This window comes from Melospiza melodia, chromosome 15, assembly GCF_035770615.1.
Source record: "Melospiza melodia melodia isolate bMelMel2 chromosome 15, bMelMel2.pri, whole genome shotgun sequence".
Classification (NCBI taxonomy): Eukaryota; Metazoa; Chordata; class Aves; order Passeriformes; family Passerellidae; genus Melospiza; species Melospiza melodia.
The window spans coordinates 5,714,540-5,736,602 of NC_086208.1; the positions used below are offsets into that span (position 1 = coordinate 5,714,540).

A 22,063-nucleotide genomic window follows, 5' to 3' on the forward strand; every position below is an offset into this window, starting at 1 on the left:
GCTCAAAACAGCAAAAGGATCTCTCTGCTTTGGTAAGCTACAAGGAATAAGGTAAAGCAGTATTCACTGGCGTGGTGTAACAATCCAAACTGATTTGATATTTCTAGATTGCATTTTCCAGTATTCTCTACAGAACGGTTAAGTGTGCAGCATCTGTTATGGTTTTTATTGTGAAAAGTGTTTCCTGCACTGTGGGATTGATTTGGGCTTTTGTGTCACTTAGTCAAGGAGTTACCAGAGACCACACAGAATCTGGAATTTTTAATCAGGTGGGGGAAGTGAATATGTTTAGAATATATAAAACAATATAACCAAATTATTTAAAAAATTAAATATGTACAATTTTAGATGTACAGAAATTATGTAAGCTCTGTAACAGGTTCCTGTTAAGATCATTTGATTATGTTACAGTTTATTAACTAATATGGTGTATATGAGAAGTAACAACACTGGGCATAGTTATGAAACAGCAGTAAATTTGTACACTTTGTACATTTGTGTGCTTTAGGAATAATTTTGAAAATTACTGTAATTCAAATAAATAGACTATTTTTGGATCTCTGAATACTTTGAACTGCCTGAATACCTGTGAGGTAGCAAAATCTCATTCTGAGCAGGTAAATGGCATTTCTTTGATTTAACCACCCACCTCCACATACCACAGAGCCTCAGGGATCTCACTGTTGGGGATGTTTTCTCTGGATTTTTCTAGAACTGGACTCTGATGGTATAGAACAAAAGCATTTCCTAAGCTCCACTTCAAGTAATACTATTGCTGAAATTTGTCATGTTGTAGCAGCCTTACGAGAAGGCTCATGAAAAGAACCTTCTCAATAATTTTGGAAGTAAGGCTTTTTCATTTCATTTGAAGAAGGAATCTGTGGAGTCAAGACAGAAAAGCTGACTAAGCCCCACAGCCTTTCAATATTAAATCTAATACTCTTTTCCTTCTTATTTTGCTATATAACCAAGCCCTTTATGCTAAATGCCTGAGATACATGCCTTGTCATTCAGAAAGCAAGTAAAGCTGTAAGCCACAGGAAGTTTTGTCTATCAGTTGTTATTTCTTCCTCACTGTTGTGCTGTGAGGCCCCAACAACTCCTTCTAAAATGGCATGAGATGGTTCTGCCTTGGTAAATCAGCAAGATGGGAGTGGAGAGCAGAGCTGCAGGATCTGCCAGGCCACTGACTGCCCAGACTGGCTCAGAGGCACCTGGGAGAGGGGAATGTCTGTGTTCCTGAACAATTATTGACACCCTTTTAATGAAGGAGAAGCTTGGTTTGGCAACTTCCTTGCAGTTACTTGCAAGTTACAAGTGAGGGAACTTCCAGTAGTCCCCTGTAATTTTAGACATAGTGGAGTAAATGAAGAAGACAGATGGGAAATAACAAGTCAACAGACAAAGGAGCTTCAGAGACAGCTCTTTCCTTGCATGGGAGAGAAAGATGAACTCTGAAACCCCTGTTCATCATGCTGGAGCCTGTGCAGCATTCGGAGCATGGCTGGTCTCAAAGCGGCTGACTGGCATCTGCAGCTGGCTTTCTTCAGTCAAAATCAGCAAGGGTTTTAGTTCTGTCTCTAAGAAAAATCCCTTTACTTTTTTTTAAGTTAGGCTGAAAGTTGTTGTGTCATTTTTAGCTTCTGTGTCTGCAAAAATTTAATTTCACTTCCATAGCACAAACTAAAACAAAATGTGCAACATTTGCTTGTAACTTGAAAAGTGTTTCATAATTCAAACTCAGAAGAGGCAACTTTTATCAGCAAGGCAAAGGTATTGGTATTATCCAATTGTGAGTGGTTTTTAACATTTTTCATTTCTTTAAAGTTAAAAGGCTTCTTTGAATTCAATTTTTAAAATTGGTTTGCAAGCAGGATAATAAGCCAACACAATTTGAAGGTCATTTCCTTCCTCCTGTTTCACAGATACCCAAAGAGTTTGTGTTTTTACTGTTCACAGGGTATTTAAATTTAAAAATGCTCCTTCCAAGACACATCTCATTCAGAGTAAGATGCCTTAGGAAAGACTGGAACTTGATTTACAGTAGGAAAAAATTATGTGAGAAGATAGTTATGAAGGGAAAGTTACTGAGAACTTTCTACATACAAAGAATAATACTAAAGCATTATTTGAAGTAAATACTATTATCTATTTATTTCACAATTTATGATGATTTTCTGTGCTACATTGAGGCCCTTTACTGTTTACTGCAGTAGGAAGGAGCAGGCACATTTTTTGGTAGAACTTGAAACTTCAAGACCATCATCTTTCTACAGAAGGGTTTTTACACACATTTGAGATTTTAATTTTATCCAAGTAATAGAAATTTGCATCACTTCATGAGTAGATGTATCTGGTGTTTAAAACTGATGTAATGAATTTAGTAGCTGAAAATAGAAGGTGAATGTTGCTGTTATCTGCCACAAAGAAATATAGCAGTACATTCCTTTTTTTCCCCCTTTCTCTCTTTTCAGGGTCAGAAGGCTTGGATAGAGAAGACCTTTTCTAAAAGAGAATGCATCTATATAATTGCTAACAACAAAGATGCTACCAGGTAACATTTGAACTTTTTGTTTCAACAGAAAAGCTTAATACCAGAGAAACTCAACTTTGTTTGGGTTTTTAGATGTGTGAAACCCAGTTTAGTCACTGCCTGTGAAGGGAGATGACAGGGGAACAAAAGCACAAGTCATGCTTGCTCTCCAGTCTGCACAGAGCCATGGGACCTGTCACACAGAGATGTAAATTCGTTACATCAGGCTGGGAGCAGGGAGGCAGTGAGTTGTTAGCTCCTAGCTTTGCTAACCATAATAGATTCATAGTGAATTCTGAAAGCAAGGGTGCAGCAATGTGGTGCCATCCTTCACAGTTGGGATGATATTACCAATGACAATAGCAGACAGGGGGATTTGATTTCTTATTCTAAATATTACTGTTACTCCTTGGGCTAGCTGCATATTGCGGTCCAGCTTGTGTGGATAACAGAGCAGGTAATGTCACATGCAAGCTGTCACCTCTAGGTAAGAAACGGGTGGTAGGTGCTCCTGTTCTGCATTCTTCCTCCTTGCCTGGCCTTTTACCTAGAACAGCTTTCCAGTGCATGACACAAGTCAAGTGAATTTTTTTGTCTTTGCATGTTAAAAAACACCTAAGCCTGTTAATTCTGGCACATATGTGTATGTGAGAGGTGTTTTCTGTTATTCGTCTTGAGCAGTTGAAAATCTAATTTCTGATTTATTTTCTTTGTATTGTGAAGATACTGTAATCAAAGTCACTTCATATTTTAACCTCCAGGTGCTGCTGTGGCCAGCTCATTAACCAACACATTCCACCTCCTCCAAGTATAACAGCCAATAAAAATGAAGAAGAAACGAAGCAAGTGGAAGCTCAGCCAGAAAAATGGTCTGTCAGTAAACACACCCAAGCATACCCAACAGATGCCTATGGAAACCTGGAATTCCAGGGAGGAGGACATTCAAATAAGGCCATGGTAAGGGGCATAGGGTACTCTAAGGTATTTATTCATCTGGTGTTCAACAGACTCTTGAGTTTTCTTAGCAGTAAAAGTAACAGCAGTTCAAACTTCTGCAAAAATTCCCTTTGTTTTTCCTCTCTTCTGAAAAAATCCAAACTTAGGTTTGTTTCTTTGTTTGAAAATTGTAAAACTCCCTCTTCAGGATGAAATGCAAGCAGTAACCATTCTTTGCTCAGAGAATTTTTAGAACAGGTTGAGTGACAGCATTACACATTGCTCTTTGCAGTACATCCGTGTGTCCTATGACACTAAACCAGATTCTCTGCTGCATCTCATGGTGAAAGACTGGCAACTGGAACTGCCCAAACTCTTAATCTCTGTCCATGGAGGCCTCCAGAACTTTGAAATGCAACCAAAATTAAAGCAAGTGTTTGGAAAAGGTCTGATAAAGGCTGCCATGACCACAGGAGCTTGGATTTTCACTGGTGGTGTTAGTACAGGTAAGCAATTGCCATCACTTTTAGTTTACTTAAGAATTCAGTGATGTTCATTCACTAATCTTTCCCACAGGCAGAAGATTTAAGTCTACATGAACGAGTCATTACCCACTAGACCAAAAAGGAGCATTGTAATCATTTGTGTTAATCTCCTACCCAGCCCAGACCATAAGATTTTCCTGGGTCAGTATTGATTTGCATTACTTGGTGTTTGCCCTGAAAAGAAATTTCAGCCTTGGTTTCAGTAGAAGGAATCTACCACTAGTTCTAATACACTTCTTTTAGTGCTTGGTTATCCTTGTAGTTAAGAAGTTTCCTACTCCAAATTTAGCTTTGGTGTGTTTTTTCGTACAAAGATATTTTTATTACTGAAAGTGTATTTCCTGCTGTCATGGTTTGTGTCCAATGAATAAAATACCACGAGACAGACAAGGGAACAGATTGCACTGTGGCAAGTTGGTAATGGGGTAAGTCTTCCACAGACATCACTGAATTCAGCACAATGATGTGAGAAGGTCATGGGACTTACAACACAACCATTACAAAATAAAACCATGGCTGTCTGCATTGCATGTTCTACTATAAAGTACCAGTACCAGTTTAGTAGTGAAAGCAACACAGTAGCTCCATGAGAGGCAAGAAGAAAATTCTGTTTTTTAGTGATCAGTCTAAAGTGCCAAAAATGCATTAAATGAATTGTACCTGTAGGTGTCATTCGCCATGTGGGAGATGCCTTGAAAGATCATTCTTCCAAATCCAGAGGACGAATATGTGCCATAGGAATTGCACCATGGGGCATTGTAGAAAACAAGGAGGATCTAATAGGAAAAGATGTAAGTGTTTAAGGAAAGAGCTGTGTGAAAAATACATTGTTAATATTTCTGAAATAATACTTTTTTCCATTTCTAAAGCAGGTCTAGAAGGTGAAATTGAACAATTTCTTGAGAAAACCTATTGTTTAAGAATATTTCTCAGGTTATCATAAATGAGATCAAAGTAAATATGGAATTGGTGAGGTTTCCATTGCTTTCATTAGTAAAGACCTCTCTGTGGTGACAGGTTTACATCCTAACTTCAGTGTGGCACTCTGAGCCTTCTGTAAATCACATAAGGGCTGGCATTTATCATAGGTGGGTACTCTGGAGTGGCATATGAATTACTAGGAACTCCAAATGAGAATGTATTTTCCAATGCACTAAGAGGATTATGTAACAGCACAGTGTGTGAACAAGGAGAGCATGGTAATGAGCTTAGGGGAACATGCAGGGGAGTGCACAATCTGACTGTCATCCTCCAAAGAAAACAGTGCTGTCAGGAGGACAGATTTGGAGTGTAAAAGCAAGCTCCTTTTCTAATTCTCCTCTGGTTTTCATAGAAGTTTGCTTGGTTTCTTTCTCCAGAGGACTCTGAGTGTGCCTCTGTGGGGTGGTGAGGGGCATTTTCCCATTTGATTCTCAGTTCTAACCTAGGTGCATCTCTCCTCTTGGCACACAGGTAACACGAGTTTACCAAACCATGTCAAACCCTCTAAGTAAGCTCTCTGTGCTCAACAGTTCCCACACCCACTTCATTCTGGCAGACAATGGCACATTAGGTAAATATGGAGCTGAAGTCAAGTTACGGCGTCAGCTGGAAAAACACATTTCCCTCCAGAAGATTAACACACGTAAGTACGAGTGGGGCAAACTGTGACCATGACGCCTTGAAGGGGGGCAAGGAGGGCTTGAAACACTTGAAATTATGGAAATTAAAGGCTTCTTCCAGCTCTTTCCATGGAAATGTGATTAGGACTGTGTGACTGGACTAGAACATGTGCTGTTTGATAAGTGGTGAAAGAGCCCACATGAACCAGGCAGGAACACCATGGAGTAAGGATTGCATAAAGGGATGAGGAAAAATTGGCAAATCATAGTGAGGAGAAGCTTCAAAGCAGTGAGAATCTAAGGAAAAGGAAATGCAAAGAATTTGTGCACTTCTGGGCTAGAATTCATAAGCATCAGTAAACACACAGAACGAGGGGATTTTTTACAGTTCCTGTTTACAGGAATCCTGTGCAGCTTAGTGATTTCTGATTTTGAATATTCACACAAGCATTTTGTTTTCTCTCTTATACAACTGAATTTTTTTCATTTGAAATATCTCACTCAAAATACTTTGGTCTTCCTGATAAACTTAGCAGGCATTTCGATTTTTAATAACAATTAAGATAATTTCACCTTAATGCTCTCATATTTAGAGTTTTGTGCAGTTTAAAATTTCTTCCAGCTATTATGGCCTCTTTAAAATAATTTTCTAGAATTTTTTTCCCATTGTTATTTAGAAAATAATTATTTTAAAAATATATATTCATTAACATGTAAAATATTCGTTTTTAAAGGTGAAATAAAAAAATATATAAACTATTTAAAAATAACTCCACAACCCTAATTAAAAATCGTCCAAAAATGTTAATAGTATTTCAATTCACACATCAGTTAAGAGCTACTGGAGAATCTACAACAGTTCTACCAGTTGCTTTTCTTACCTCTTCCTGGTACCTCTGTAAAGTGTGTAAGCCTGTAAAAATAAGAAAAAATAAACATCCAGAACAGCAGTTGCATTGAACTCCATAGAAGTTCCTTACAGGGTCTAAGTGCTCTTATGGGTAGAGCAGAAAACTCAAGTAGAGTGGCAGGTAAAGCCAAAAGGTGCAATCAGGGATCAGCCGTGAGGTATCCAAATGTTCCGGGAATTCTCTAAGTGCTGCCCTGTGCCTGTGCATGAGCCTTGGAAACAGCTCAGCAAAATGCTGCCCCTTGCCTTTGAGCATGGAGGCAGTGCCAGGTGCTGCTGCCCACAGGTGGAAACAGCTCAGCCTGCTCCTGCTTTGTCATCTCTGTCTTCTGCAGAAATGCTGGCAGAGCTGGACGGTTGTAAAATGGAGCATTGGCTTGAAAGGTCAGGAATTCAGGGCCCAGAGACAAGATGGACAAGATGTTCTGTCCATTTCTTTTAATACCAACATCAGCTCTGGTTTAGGTAGTGTTTGATGGTTTTTGTCATGAGAAGGGCAAAGTTGGGAATACACATAGAAGCCTGTTCTGTGAAGGGCTGCAGTACACTTGCTAGTTACAGCATACAGAGAATTGTTTTGTTTCTTCTTAATCACTCTAAGCACAGGCACCTCTGCTGGAAATCTCAGGAGGAATCACTAAAGATTTCATGGACGCACAGGCGGGCCCGTGCTCTGTGACTCCTCCTTATCAGAGCTGGGGTTTACTGACAGGAGGATATCAGGAAGCTTCTCCTGTCACTGTGCATGGTGTTCCTGCTCTGCAGAGAGGAATCCAGGTTGAAAACATGAACTCTTTCACGCGTTCTCAGCCAAACAAAAAAAGTGCACCTTTATAAAGCGCTGGTCATTTCACAGGTTAAGAATTGAATTCAATTGCTTATGATAGTGGAATTAGTCAGCATTCAGGTAATGTTTTGTCCTTCATTTCCCCAAGTTTCTTGTGACCAAGGCTACTGAGACCATGTGACCTGTGGGCTTCCCTTTGTCATCCTATGCCTGGAGATCACAGTGAGGCAGGGACAGCAAAGGGATGCTCAGCTGTCGTCTCTTCCATCGGCCAGCCATTTCTGCCTCATGATAAAAACACTAATTCCATTTTTTTATCTTAGGAATAAGCATAGGTATGTCACCTCACTGAAGACTTCCCTAGGTAACCAATGAAGAGGTAAAGCATCAAAGGCTGGGAGCCTGATGAAGCAGTCATGTTAGCTGATTTGTCTGTACTGGTGTCTGTCGAGAGAGGTTACAAACATCCACCAACACTGAGTGGATAAGTTATCCGCATGGAGCTGGTACAAAAACAAGGGCAGAGAGATATCTTACTCTTTTCCTTTTGGGCTTGGGGAACAGCATATGGATGTTTTTGCTCACATTGGCCATGAAATGGCCATCATTTTTCCTAGGGGCTGTGGTTGGAAGCAATGCTCTAACACAGAAACCACATCCACTTATCTCAATCCTTAAACTAAGTTTCAATGACACTTCTTTTGTTTTCTTGTTTCTGTTCTTCTGGTTTTTGCAGGACTGGGGCAAGGTGTTCCTGTAGTTGGGCTCATAGTAGAAGGAGGTCCCAATGTGATCTCCATTGTCTTGGAGTGTCTGCGGGAAGATCCCCCTCTCCCGGTGGTGATCTGCGACGGCAGCGGGCGAGCGTCAGACATCCTGTCATTTGCACACAAGTACTCAGAGGAAGGAGGGTAAGGGTTCAAGATCTTCACCAAAGCTGTGTAGGACTGTATGCCTTGCTTTCATAGAGCTTCATTAAAAAAAGCCCCTCAAGGACAAAATGCTGCTAGCAGAGGCATTCAGCTGTCAGCCAGCTTTTGTTGCCCGTTTGGTCCTAGCCCTGAAGTTAGTGAGAAGAAGTTATTACCATTTTGAATACATGTTATGGCCCTTTGAAATGAGCTTGCTCTCAGTACAGCACACTGTTTTACAAGCTCCATCAGGGTTGCTGCACTATACTTGGTGCTGGGTTAAGCATGATAGAAGCAAGGACAGCTTCCCAGGAGTAACTCTTTTCTTCAGGCCAGGGTTGAGGTTAATTAATGCATGGATTTGCAAAATGTGTGTTGCCTGATTCTGCTGTATTGTGTGAATGAGTTTCACTGTCCAAGAGTGCCAGACCAGCTGTGGAATTTTTGGGCTTCCTTCATTCTCTTGCTTTTGCCTTCCAGGCAAACACCTTATTATTTGTCTTAATTAGGTTGTGGCACACCTGTCTTGTGCTGAAGACAGAACCTATTTCCTGGACTGAAGTTGAAGCTTAGCTTGGATTAAATATTAAGCAGACAAGTAGTGTTGCAAGCAGTGTGGATATTATTTGCTGAATTAGGAGAGCAGCTCTTATGCTGGATTTTGTTGGTGTTTAGACACAGCACATATTTAATTGCACCCACAGTATTTATGATTCAGCAACTTTCCTTTCTGTCTAACAAGCTTTCTTAGTTTAGATCAAACTTGGCTTGCTTTTTTTTTTCTTTCTTATTCATTTTCCCTATCACCTCATAGGTAATTGAAAGATCTTATCAGGATCAGCCTTCAGAGATGTGCCCACTGCATGACTTTCCCTCCCACTGACAGTGCATATGATGCAGTGTCCAATTTTCTTCTCCAATAATGATGATATATGTGTTCATCTAGTAAGGCAGATCTATAATGAGAATTTTTTGTCAGTCCAATCATTTTCTCACAGTGAATTTTGAATTTTACTACATCTCTCATCTGCTGGTAATGTTTGCCATAATCTGAAAACACATGTGTTTTATTGGAAAATGGATGAAGATTGAAGGCTATTTCGTAATGCTTTGGGAGAGCAAACATTACAAAACAACCCTTCTATAACAGATCTTTCTATAATGTTTTCAATCTAATTTCTTAAATTATCTTTTGGATTGTTCATTTGTTTCTCAGTTGGGTATTAAGAGGTTTCAGATGCATTAGCAAGTTCAGTCCTTTGTTTAAAACCATAACCAAGGTGACATATCAGAAGTGTGAAATATTTTGGGGTTTTTAGCTATATGCAAAGGGACTTGGAACTTTTAGAAGCAAAGGTATGGGTTCTGTAAGGCCTAATGATAAAATCCTGAAGACTGAACTTGCTAACAGAAATATATTTGTGATATATAAGAGGAATACCTGGATATTATAGTTTCTTAAACAGCAGGCCTTCTGAAGATATATTCATTCTGGCAATGTCTTCTTTTATGTCTCATTTTTCATTTAGGATAATAAATGAATCCCTTAGGGACCAGCTTCTAGTTACCATCCAGAAAACCTTTAACTACAACAGGAATCAAGCTCATCAGCTGTTTGTCATTCTTATGGAGTGCATGAAAAAAAAAGAACTTGTAAGTATCCTAAAAGTAGTTCACAAAGGTGATTTCTGTGACCAAACTTTCTAGAGTACTTTTAAGTGCCATTTTCCCAGGGAAAGGGGCTTGACAGACCTGTTGAAAGAAACTGAAGCACTGTGTTCCTGAAGGTCCTCCCCTGTTCCTTGCCCCTGGTTTGCTGCGGGTCTACTGTGCATTCTGCAGCCCTCACTCAAGCTCCTGCCTGTCTCCCACATCCCAGCTGCAGAGAAAAGTGTGCTCAGGAAAAGAAAACCTTTGACATTCACATCTGTGGTCTGGAAGCAGTGTATTGAAACTGCATCCACTGTGTCTTTGCAGGCAGAATGGATCTCTGAGAGTTTGACTTTGAGTAATCCTTTCTGTGAAGTTTTGTAAATATGGTGCCAAGATGAGTTCCATACATACACCTTCACTGGATGTAAAGTTGGTAGTAAACATGACTCTGATGAGCTGACTGAAAAGAGAATCAGCCTTCCTAAAAAAATTTGTTTGAGAAAAGGGAAGAAGAGAGCCCACAGCTGCTTTAGTCAGACTGTTTTGAATTTAAAATGTACATCAGAGCATGCCTGGTTTACTCAGCAAAATTCAGACACTGGCTCTGCAGCCTAAGCAGACTTATGGTTATGGTTTTCTGTTGATAGTTTTGTCTGTTCTTGCTAATTAGTAACATTTTTCCCATAGTTGTTCTTTTTTTAATATAATGTATCTTTGCATTCCTGCAAAATATGCTCTAACTGTTGAGAAAATTGCTATTCTCAGTAGTTAATGTGAATAGCTGCTTTTGGAAAATGAAGAATTTGAGGTTTTTTGGTCTGCATTTGTATTAAGTTTGTTAACATAGAATATTTGGTTATTCTGCTTTTGAATAATTAGCCATCTAATATGTAGTTAAATGGCTAAGCTTTACATTAATTACTATTTTTAAAGTCATTGAATTGCAATGGACTGAACTAAGCAAATGTGACTAAAAATACTTGCCTTTTTTTTACTTGGTTCTGCCTTTTTGATTGTTGTATGTAACACATCCTGCAGCTAAAAAGTGTTTGAGTGTTATTATCAATAAAATAGATGCTATGATAATTATCTTGGGTAACTAGCATTTCCATTTCCATTACTACTAGGAGTAATAGAACCATCAGAACACAATTGGTTTTGCATGGCAGTTTTGTCATCCCATTTTAGAATACATGGGCTTGGTGAAGATTTTTCATTAAGTTTGTCATGTTCACCAGTGCAGCGATATTTTAGGATAACCTGACTGAGAGAATTTAATTAAACTCTTCTATCAAAATGAAATTTCAAAGAAAAATTTAGTTGAACTGTACTTTTTGAGAAATCTTAAGTTGAAAGGAATAATGAAGCTGCTCCATTTTCTATCCACATGTTCAGTGTCTCTTTCCTGTGCTGTAATTTGGTGTGTTTGGTTTTAGATCACCGTGTTCCGCATGGGCTCAGAAGGGCAGCACGACATTGAGATGTCCATCCTCACTGCTCTCCTCAAAGGTGGGTGTTCCAGGCACTCAGAGGGCTGCACAAGCATCCCAAGTGGACATCCCTATGCACTGTCTGACTTTCAGTCCGCGTGTTTCGGTCTTTGATTTCTTCACTTGGATTGTAACAAGTGCCTGGGTGTGTTTGGTTAATGTTCAGATTAGCATGAAGCATAAAATCTAGACTGAAAGTTTTGTGTGGCTTTCCTCCCCTGAAAGTGTGGGATGGATGGGAGTGCTGCAACAACACTACTGCTGGTGCTGCAGCTCATTTTATTGCAGTTCTAGCATGCATTAATAAAGTTAGGGGGAAAAAGTGGGAAGATGAAAGGCTGTCTGAATTTCTCCAGATCTCAGATTGTGCCATTTAAACCTTAGAGCAACAGGATCAGTTCCATATTTAATTGGGGTTTGTTTTGTTTGCTGAGACAACTGTTTTCTGTCTGTGGGTATACAGTAGTGGGTGGATACAGGCTCTATATAGAATCTCTGGAGCCCCCAAATTGCCATTTTTATGTACAGTATCAGCCAGAGGAGCTGAGGTGTCTTTAAGAAGAGTTAAATATCTGTCTTTACCATCAAAATAAAAGTCAATGTGAAAGCTTTAAAAAAAGGGATAAAATCTCATTAATCCTTTGGAAATTAGGATTATAGGGTTAAATGGAAGATGCTATAATTTGATTGGATGAATCTACTGCTTTGTGTCAGAATTATTCTAATGGTAGTATGATATGGAGCCAGACTTGCTGTTTTCTAGTTATTGCAGGAGGTTGTCCAGCCTTGTTTCATCATGTGTGAAATATGAAACCTCTGTGGTTTCTCTTCAGGTACCAATGCATCTGCTCCAGACCAGCTGAGCCTGGCTTTGGCCTGGAATCGTGTAGACATTGCACGCAGCCAGATCTTTGTCTTTGGGCACCACTGGCCAGTAAGACAAAGTTTTCTTTCTTTGTCAGTAGTTTAAATTAAGTTGTGTAATATTTACACCTTGGGTTTTGATGCTGCACTGGCAGCAATGGTGAAACACTGCAGCTCACCTGTGTAACTAAAATCCTTTATTTAAGCTATTTTCATGTCTCACTGTGTTGATGCTTTTTGCTTTCCTATGTGAAACATCTGATACTGGATTAGTCCAAAGTGTCATGAGGAGAGCAGCAATCCAGTTTTCTTCTCTGTGCAGTTTATGTAACCTAAGCATTATCTGGAGCAAGTTTAGCCTCCAAAGTGTGATGCATGTGTGCCTCTGCCCTGGGCAGACAGGTTGGAAAGGGGAAGGACCTTAGCTGAAGAATAAATGTGTCTTGAGAGGAATAGACAGAAATACTGTCTGCAGAACAGAAGTGAACCAGTGAGTGGCTCTCCGTTCTCTCCTCTCTGCTCTGCAGTATGGATGTGGTTTGGCATCATGCAGCATTCTTGTAAGGCTCTTTCTGTCCAGCTCTTGTTGGTATTTATTTTCGCAACTATTGCTTTCAGAGAGAGCAAAGGACCTGAAGTGTCCCAGTCCTCTCACACTGACTTTATTTCTCAAGAGAATTCTTCCTCAGTCAATCTCCTTCACTGCCTTGACTTTCAATATTACAAAGTTAGACTTAACAACTTTTTAAAAAGAGTAAAGCTGTTACTATGCAGAAAGGCCCTTAAAGAAATTACCGTTTTTAGTTGACTCAACGTGAGAAGTGTTGACTGGGGGGTGAGCTTGGTAGGAGTGTACTCAGTTAAATAGTTACTGTAAGATCAATTAGATTTCTCATACTTTAATGCATTATAAACACAGCCTTTAGGAAGCCTTACAGCTCCTGATGGTACAGCTCCTGAGAAGGAAAAGAAATCTCCAGCACCTCAGACTAAAGCAGGCAGAGGGAAAGGAAAAGGAAAGAAAAAAGGAGGAAAAGCAAAAGAAGAACCAGAAGAGGAAACAGACCCAAGAAAACTTGAACTCCTGAACTGGGTGAGATGAAAGTATTAGTATAAAAAAGTGCTGAAGGTTTTTTTTTTTTATTCTGTGGTACAAAGACAGAAGGAAGATACACACTTTCATTCTGTAGAATGCTCTTTTGCACATTCCCACAAGATCAGCTGTAGATTCTGCAGGAATGCTGTTTGGTGTTAGAGCCAAGAATCCCTCTCTCATCCCAAGTGCACCACATGCAGCCATAACAGTACAAGTCAGTACTGAGCTGCAGCCTCTTCTTCCCTGCCCTTGTCAGAAGGAAATAAGACCACCAGGGAACATCTTCCTTCTGTGAATGTGTTGGTTTAACTTGTTCCTATCATGCTGAGCAAGTAAATCCCTTTTTCACATAATGTGCCAGGCTTGGTATGCCTGATTTAGTTAAAAATGCTAAACAAAATTATTGAAAGCTACATGTTGAAAGACTGAAAGCTACAGTTGTATTGCTAAAGGTTTGGAAGTCTCTGCTATCTCTACTCACTTCATGTGGTTAAAATATTACTTTCTCAATTCCTTTTTACTTACAGACTAACCAACATTTGTGGGAACTCAGTCCATATGTTAAGTAGTGAAAATGGCTGTGACTGCTGCCCACCCAGCTCACTTGTACTCATGTGCTCTCCCATTCTCCACCCTGCCATTCAGGTGAACTCCCTGGAGCAGGCTATGCTGGATGCCCTGGTCCTGGATCGAGTGGACTTTGTGAAGCTGCTCATTGAGAATGGAGTGAACATGCAGCACTTCCTGACTATTCCTCGCCTGGAGGAGCTCTATAACACTGTGAGTGAGCAGAAATGCTAAAAAGCCCTCTGGTGTTTTGCCACTGTGTATGTGACTTGGATCACCACAGAAGGGTTTATACAAAAGGGATATTACACAGCTCTTGATAGAAGGGTGTTTGTCACTGTAGCCCAGTTCCTTCTTTTCTCCCCTCTGGGGTGTGATGGCACATGGCTGTTGTCTGAAGTTCTCCTTAAGGTGCCAGATCACTAATTGTGTTTGTGTTTGTGTTTGCAAAAAATCTGAGGAACTGAAGCTCTAATGGACCGTGAATTATTTTTGTTTCAGAGACTGGGTCCGCCAAATACGCTGCATTTGCTAGTCAGAGATGTGAAAAAGGTAAGCAGTGTTATATTTGTGCGATTGCATTAGCCATGTGAATCAACAGTAAAAGCAATCATAGCATGGGGCCAAGCAGGCATTTGAAATTAGATGGCAGCTGTTAAGAAAAGTTAAATGTCTCCCTGTGTAGCAAAGAGTGATGTCAGTCTGAGTTGGGTATGGCAATGCTAGCAATTTAAAAACTAAGGAGCTAACTGAATTAAGCTCCTCTAGTGTAATTGGCATTTGAGATTTAGGTTGTCTCTGTTTCTTCTCTACCAGAATGCAGCATTACAGTGGAAGCAAAGGCCTGCTAGGTTAACTGAAAGCCCCACTCATGACTGTAGAATTTCTTGCATTATGTTTGTTTCCTTGTGTGTTTTCCAGTTACTTTTCCCCCACTAGTCCAACTTTTCACCTGGGAGAAAATCTCTTCTGTCCTAAATTTTTTACTCATTTGTTTCCATTTCATGAAAATTTGTTCACTGTATGTGAGTAGGGAGGGTCATTGTGAGATTTGTTGTATTTTCTCTCTTAGAGGCTTTGAAGCTTTCATTCAGTAAAATTCAGCTACATGAAATTGTCTGTGTTAATTTCTGCAGGAAATCTCCCAGTCATTCCAGGGAGGTTCAGATGTGGGGATTATGCAGTACTGTGTTAATGTATAATTCATATTCATCTGCTTCATAGCTTAACTCTTTTCTCATTCAGTGTTGTCACTGTGAGTGTCACTAATGTTCCTCTGCATTCTGCTGTCTGTCTGTCTGTCTCTCCTCTTTTCCATTGCATTTCCACGCTCCCTCCCTCAGCGGCAGTCCCGGGGATTCAGTTGGGTTAACCTGGAGGTGATGTGCTTCCTTAGGCTGTGCTTGTTCCATCATAGCAGCTGCTCAGTGGTGATGTAGAACCAGTCATTGCTGTAGGATGTAGCTTGGACCATGAAGCACCATTTTTTTCCAGTGGAGTCAATACAATTATCCAGTTTTAGCTGTAACTGCCAAAATTAGAGTTTGCCTTTTGCTTTGGTTCTGGGCTGCGCATTAATCATGGTCTGCATTGTAGTCTCAGCTGTAGATTATATGATGAAATATAAGTTTCCAATTAAAAAGGATATGAAGTATGTTTAGCAGGGATAGTCACCATGAAATTGTCATGCTTTTATACTGGATTAATGATAATTAGTATAGAGTTTCTTAAGTTCATAAATATAACTCTTGTAAACAATATAAACTTGTATGGACACTCATATGTGAGTAAATCAAATGAAAATTTGTTCAGAAATATGAATTCTGCCAACAACAACACAAAAAAGCTATGACCCCAAAAAATTTCATCTTTGTGGATCAGTTAATTTCATACAAATGCTCAAAGACTGAACCCAGTGGCTGTAGGTAATATCCATGTTCCAATTTAATTGTGACATATGTCTAGCCAGGCAATTTAATCTGTGTCATGTTTTCTTATCCTAAATCCTTATTAAGTTGTGGGTTTTTTTGTTAGGGAAATCTTCCACCAGATTATCATATCAGCCTAATAGATATTGGCCTTGTCCTGGAATATCTCATGGGCGGAGCCTATCGCTGCAACTACACTCGGAAAAGCTTTCGGACTCTTTATAATAATTTATTTGGACCAAAGAGGGTAAGATTTAATTAATTCTAGATGTCCCATTGTAGTAGTGGTAAAAAATAAGTAACACTGTTTCTTTGTTTTTGTGAAACACTGCATATTAAATTCTAAAGATGTGCTGCAAGGTAGAAGTTGAAACTCCAAGGCTGAAGTTATATAAGAAAAGATATCTCTGCTAAAGGATGTGAGGACATGAGAGGTGGTGAATGCACTGACCTGGAGGCAAATTTCCTCCATTCCAGTAGTTTACAATCCAAGTATTCCTAACTGTAGTGTGCTTAGAAGCACTTTTGGGTTTTTTTTTTTGGCTTTTGTGACCATGTGGTTATTTTAATTCTCAAAGCATTATTTATCAAATGATTCATTTCCCTCGTCAGTCTGAATTCAAATCTTTTCTTTGAGTGCAGGATAGATATTCTAACCCATTGTATTCCAGCAAATACAATTTAAATGAAGAGTAACTAATTGCAGCACTATCGGTACAATTATTTATAACAGTAAGTTTCATAATAAATGCTGTACATTTGTAAATGAAAATGGGTTTGCTTGGTGTTGTTTGGTCTTTCAAATTTTCCTCCCATCTAACTGATTTTCTTTTCTATTTTTTAATATTCAGCCAAAAGCTCTTAAACTACTGGGAATGGAGGTAAGTTGGATTCATTTAAAAAACTGGTTTTATCAAAACTTTCCTGGTACAATACCCTTTTGTTTTTATTTGATTTTCCTAGGGTGTAGAGGACCTAATTTTTTGTCCTCCATTTGAGATTTTATGTCCTGTGCTTCAGAGGTGGTAAATACTTTGTGTAATTGATGGCCCCTGAATTTTCCACAGAAAACAGAGATCACCACTTGCAGTTGTTAAAACTGCTCAAGGAGAAGTACATGCTCAGTTGCTGAGCTGAAGAGTCATCTTTGGAAATGGTGTGGGAGGTTGAGTTCCGAATTTGGATTTAAATTCACATTTTGTTGAAAACAGTGCATAATGCTGAGCTTGCTTGAACAAGAACTGATTTTGTAGAATAGCAATTTCTTTTACATGCAATCCATTTCTGAGAATTGGACTCAAGGTCTACAGTGATGATGAGCTCTGCCTTATATATGCAATGTTCTTCCTACATTTTTTTAAACCCTAACTTTCCCAATCATGGCTTTTCTCCCTTCAGGATCCTGCTTCATTGTCACTACTTCCCTTCAGTTACTTCCATGTTGGTTCCTGTAGTAATGGCCTCTCCTCCCTATCCCTTTAAGAAATGGGATACTTAATACCTTCCAGGTGCACTGCATACACAGGAGGAGATTGCTTATTCCAAGGTGAAGACTCCCTCTGGTATCTTGCTGTTCTTAAGGGTGCTGTGTGCCTGTCTTTGCCTTTTGCATGTTGCCATGGCCTGCACGTCAGTCAGAAAAGTGCTCTGGTACCTGGAAGATGTGCAGGGATAGACACAGACATGTGGAATCAGAAATGGCAGTGGAGCCCCTCTGTAGGGAATTCAGCTTTGCTAGAGTCCCACTGATACTGCAGAGGAATTCAGTAATTATTGATTTGTTGCAGGCCAGCCTGTGCAATTCCACATGAAGTTGGGATCTGTGTACAATGCAGTGTGAAGGGATGCCTGCACTACTGGGGGTTCTTCTGCACTTTTCCAGGATGGGTGATTGTAATTATGTGTACAAGAAACAGCACCCTGCACAAAATCTAAGTCTCTGTGTGCTTGCCCAGTGCATGCTCTGCCCTATTGCATTCATGGTAGCAAACAGCAAAACCAAGTTAGAATTTTGAGTATTAATGTCCTTGTTCCATGCATGGTGCTGTTGTCAGGTGAGCTGTTAAAAGTTGACAGGAACAATTTTTCTTCCCAGGATGATGAGCCTCCCACCAAAGGGAAGAAGAAAAAGAAGAAAAAGGAGGAAGAGATTGATATTGATGTGGATGACCCAGAAGTCAGCCGCTTTCAGTACCCCTTCCACGAGCTGATGGTGTGGGCTGTGCTCATGAAGCGGCAGAAGATGGCCCTGTTCCTTTGGCAACGAGGGGAGGAGTCCATGGCCAAGGCTCTTGTGGCTTGTAAACTCTACAAGTCTATGGCCCACGAATCCTCAGAGAGTGAGCTGGTGGATGACATCTCTCAGGATCTGGACAACAACTCAAAGTTAGTAGATGCAGAGCAGATTTCGTATCTACTTGGTACAAGCTTGCTGAGAAACTTTGCTTTTAGTTCAGTACAATAATTTCTAAATGTAGTTTCACAGAATGCCATTTGGAGCCAATTTATCAACTACAGACAAGGCAAAATGTGGTCTCTGGATCTCAAGGCAACACTAGCAAGGAGAAGACTTGCATTTTTTCTGACAGAATACATTCTTTCTTGAGCTTCTCTCTGTAAAACTAGCTAGTTTTATTTCACAAAGTTATTTTTAGAACTTACTCCCAGAAATTAAGGAGTATCTGATGATATATCTAAACTGCCTTCAAGATGTTATTGGTCTAAGTGAATTCCCTCTGTTCATTAACAGTGTGTTTGGAACTTTGTAGACTGTCCCAAATTAACAGATTAGTTGTTCTTGTCACTATAATTGTGTGTGGATAAGCACAATGCCTTGTGAACAGAGCTAAAACCCCAAAACAGACTGATTTCTAAGTCAAACTTCACTGATCTTATCTTGTTCCAGAGATTTTGGCCAGCTGGCTGTTGAACTCTTGGATCAGTCCTATAAACATGATGAGCAGATTGCCATGAAACTGCTGACCTATGAACTGAAAAACTGGAGTAATTCTACCTGCCTGAAGCTGGCTGTGGCAGCTAAACACAGGGACTTCATTGCTCACACCTGCAGCCAGATGCTCCTGACAGACATGTGGATGGGGCGGCTGCGCATGCGGAAAAACCCCGGCCTGAAGGTATTCCTGCTCTGCAGCATTCCCAAAGAGAGCTTGTTGGAGGCAGCACTTTGTTACACATAGCAAAAGTCACTTACTTAGAGATACATCTCTGTTTTGAAGCTAAATTCTTCAGTTTCCAATTTCAGGATATCTAAGGAATATTACACCATGACAAAGGAAAATATAACTCCATTAAACACTTAGCATGATTGGAATCTGAGAAACAAATTGTGGCTTTCAATAAAGCATGAGATTTGTTAATCGAGAACATGCTCCTATTAAAAATCAGTTGTAGACAAGCAAAAAATATTTCCATTAGGGGCCGATGCAATGGGAATAGAGATAAAATAAACCATATGTGGACACATGCTTCTTAAATTGCTTAATACCTTACCAGCTGAGACTCAGTGTTGAAAAGAGTGAAATCTGTGCAATTGCATTGTGTGAAACCATGTGATTTTTATTTCCTGCTTCTGTGATTTGATGATGCAGTCTCTCTTACTGATTTTAATATTTCCTAATTTGTTTGATTTACAAAAAAAGCAAGTAACGTGAGGGGGCTCTAAGAAGAGGAACACGAGTGAGTCAACACCAAGGAAGCAGAGCAGTGTTTTCTTGTGTGTGTTTTCATGTGAATAGAATCCTTTCTTTGTTGAGTTATGCAGTTGCTGTCACGCATATGGAGGCCCATCCTGCTCACCTCCTTATTTCCTTAAATCCCCATTGACAAAGTGCTGCATCTGTTTTCCCAGGTCAGATTCCCAAGTTTGCTGACATACACATTGCACTGTCTCTGCCACTCTCAGTTTATTTCCACTTTCCCGTATCTCCCTCTTAAACATGGTTGAAATCTTAGGGAACTGAATCTGCCTTTCAGATTGCATCATGTTCTTCCCAAATCTGTTTATTGCTTTCCTTTCTTTTTTCCAAAGAATTAATCAACCTCCTGATGTTTGTTCTAGTTTCATTACCTGTCTTCTTTTCTCTGCTCCTTTTCTACACTTTGGCTTGTGTTACTATATCTAAGCAATCTCATATAGTAAGAGAATTTTCCCAGGACTTGTGTTTCTCTATCTAAGCAATCTCATATAGTAAGAGAATTTTCCCAGGACTATCTGCAAAGATTCTTTTACCTTTCATAGCTTTTTTAACTATTAAAACTAATGACAGTAGGTGTCTGAAGTAACTGTAAACTCCAACAACAAACCTGAAGGCCTCTTTTGACCACTGTGTCATTCCATGGCATTTCTCTGCACACTAATTTTGGAACAGAATTTCTTAATTGCAGGGTATTTGTGGAGATGGGAGGCTTTCCAGGGTGCCATATTTCATGAAATACGTTTTTGCCAATGCTTCTTAAATACTTCCTCATTTCTATAGGCTTGAGGATGGCAGAATATCTTAAATACTATAAAAAAAATTATTTTGGGTTGGGACCTACCTTGTTACAAAAGCCATAATATAAACAAATATTGAGTTGAATTCTTTCTTGTTCACAGGTTATAATGGGAATTCTCTTCCCTCCCACCATCCTTTTCCTGGAGTATCGCAGTTATGATGACTACTCCTACCAGACATCAAAAGAAAATGAGGAAGGCAAAGAAAAAGAAGAAGAAAATGCGGTCAGTAATTGAGATTATTAGAAAGTTCTAATATCTCAGGACTGCTCATTTTTCTGACCTTTCTTATTATGCTGTAGCTCACTCAGGTTAAAAATCTCAACTGCCTCTAGGGGATAAAATCAGTCTCTCAGTCATGGGAGAGTATAGACTGGATTCTCAGGGCATGGGAAGTGTTTGTGTAGTTCCAGATTTGCAGAATTCTGTTGATATATTTTTTAAAAGAGGTCTGTTGCTCAGGAGAATCCCTGCATAGTTAACAGGGCTGGGGCTGTGGTTGAGGAAAACTACTATTTTTGCTGCTGTGTATTGATGAAATCTGACAACTTTGGTCTTCCAGGATGCAAATGCAGATACAGGCTCCCGAAAAGGGGATGAAGAGAATGGAAAGAAAAAACAACCGAGCCTTCCAATTGGAACAAAGATCTATGAATTCTATAATGCACCTATTGTCAAATTTTGGTTCTACACAGTAAGTTATGATGATTAAACTGACAGTGATAATTTTTCTCACACCTGTGAAACTGACAGGATTCCAATGTAAAAATAATAAACATGTAGTAAATAAATGTTTTACTGACTTTTGTGGAATCTAATGAGTAAAGCACTCCCTTTATTCAGAGGAAAATGCACAGACAGTGAAACAGAATGGATAATAACTGAAGCTTACATTGTCAGTCTCTAAAGCTCCCACATGCTGTGAAGGAGGCTCTGTGGGGAATACACCAAACTAAGTGCAAGCTCCACAATCCAGGCACTCAGTCCAAACTAGGCTGGATTCTCTTGCTTTGTAAAGGACCTGGCTCTGTTCTGCATTGAAATGTCCTTTAGGACCCAAGAAGTAACCCCAGGGTATCATTGCCATTTGCCCTGTTGCTCAGATGGGTGCGGCCTAGATGTGAGCACAGATCCCAGTCTGCTAAGACTTCATAAGTTCTTTTATTAAAACAATTAAAACCAATCTAAACTAAAATACTTATTTTTGACAAGCATCTAATTTTATTGCATCAAGAATTATCAGGTGTTAAACTGTTATAATTAAACAGAACATCTATTCATGCTACATTCCCAAATTTTGTGTGTGCCCTGTAAAAGGGATACTGGTTTCTTGTATGTTCAAGATTAGGATGCCTGATACCTGATAGGTCATAGTAATATGCAAGTTTTCAGTTTTAGACATTTTAATCACAAAACACTACATTAATCCCTTTCTGCTGCCTGAGTTAATAATTTAAAAGCGAAATTCCTGTTTAATTTCAAAGAAAAGTGTTCAGCATGGTTTTACGGTGCAAAGAAATTACATTTTAGTGGGCTAAAAAAGCCCCAGGCATAAAGAGCCTGGTTTAGAGTGCTTCAGAATGGCTGTTTTTCTTCTTTCAGCAATTGAGATAATTCAGCTATCTGGATCATATGCTCCCCAGCCTCTGGGACTCCTTTAGGTGCTGGAGGCCCCTGGCTGTGCCAATGTGGAGGGGTTTGCAGTAGGCCTGCTTCCTGCAGAGAAGGA

The 22,063-nt window shown here is 39.6% G+C and overlaps 1 protein-coding gene across 1 annotated transcript in view; it reads left to right on the top strand.

The window, feature by feature from the left end:
- The window catches only part of TRPM1 (transient receptor potential cation channel subfamily M member 1), a 72,670-nt gene that overhangs the window by 34,526 nt on the left and 16,081 nt on the right, over window positions 1-22,063 (top strand). The window contains exons 2-19 of the mRNA XM_063169535.1: window positions 2,475-2,554; window positions 3,295-3,490; window positions 3,762-3,975; window positions 4,681-4,805; window positions 5,467-5,638; window positions 8,049-8,223; window positions 9,753-9,876; window positions 11,313-11,385; window positions 12,200-12,300; window positions 13,150-13,323; window positions 13,972-14,106; window positions 14,395-14,445; window positions 15,928-16,068; window positions 16,673-16,702; window positions 17,917-18,206; window positions 18,727-18,955; window positions 20,437-20,559; window positions 20,897-21,028. Of these exons, the coding sequence (XP_063025605.1) occupies window positions 2,475-2,554; window positions 3,295-3,490; window positions 3,762-3,975; window positions 4,681-4,805; window positions 5,467-5,638; window positions 8,049-8,223; window positions 9,753-9,876; window positions 11,313-11,385; window positions 12,200-12,300; window positions 13,150-13,323; window positions 13,972-14,106; window positions 14,395-14,445; window positions 15,928-16,068; window positions 16,673-16,702; window positions 17,917-18,206; window positions 18,727-18,955; window positions 20,437-20,559; window positions 20,897-21,028 (2,565 nt within the window). The remainder of the gene's footprint in view (window positions 1-2,474; window positions 2,555-3,294; window positions 3,491-3,761; window positions 3,976-4,680; window positions 4,806-5,466; window positions 5,639-8,048; window positions 8,224-9,752; window positions 9,877-11,312; window positions 11,386-12,199; window positions 12,301-13,149; window positions 13,324-13,971; window positions 14,107-14,394; window positions 14,446-15,927; window positions 16,069-16,672; window positions 16,703-17,916; window positions 18,207-18,726; window positions 18,956-20,436; window positions 20,560-20,896; window positions 21,029-22,063) is intronic.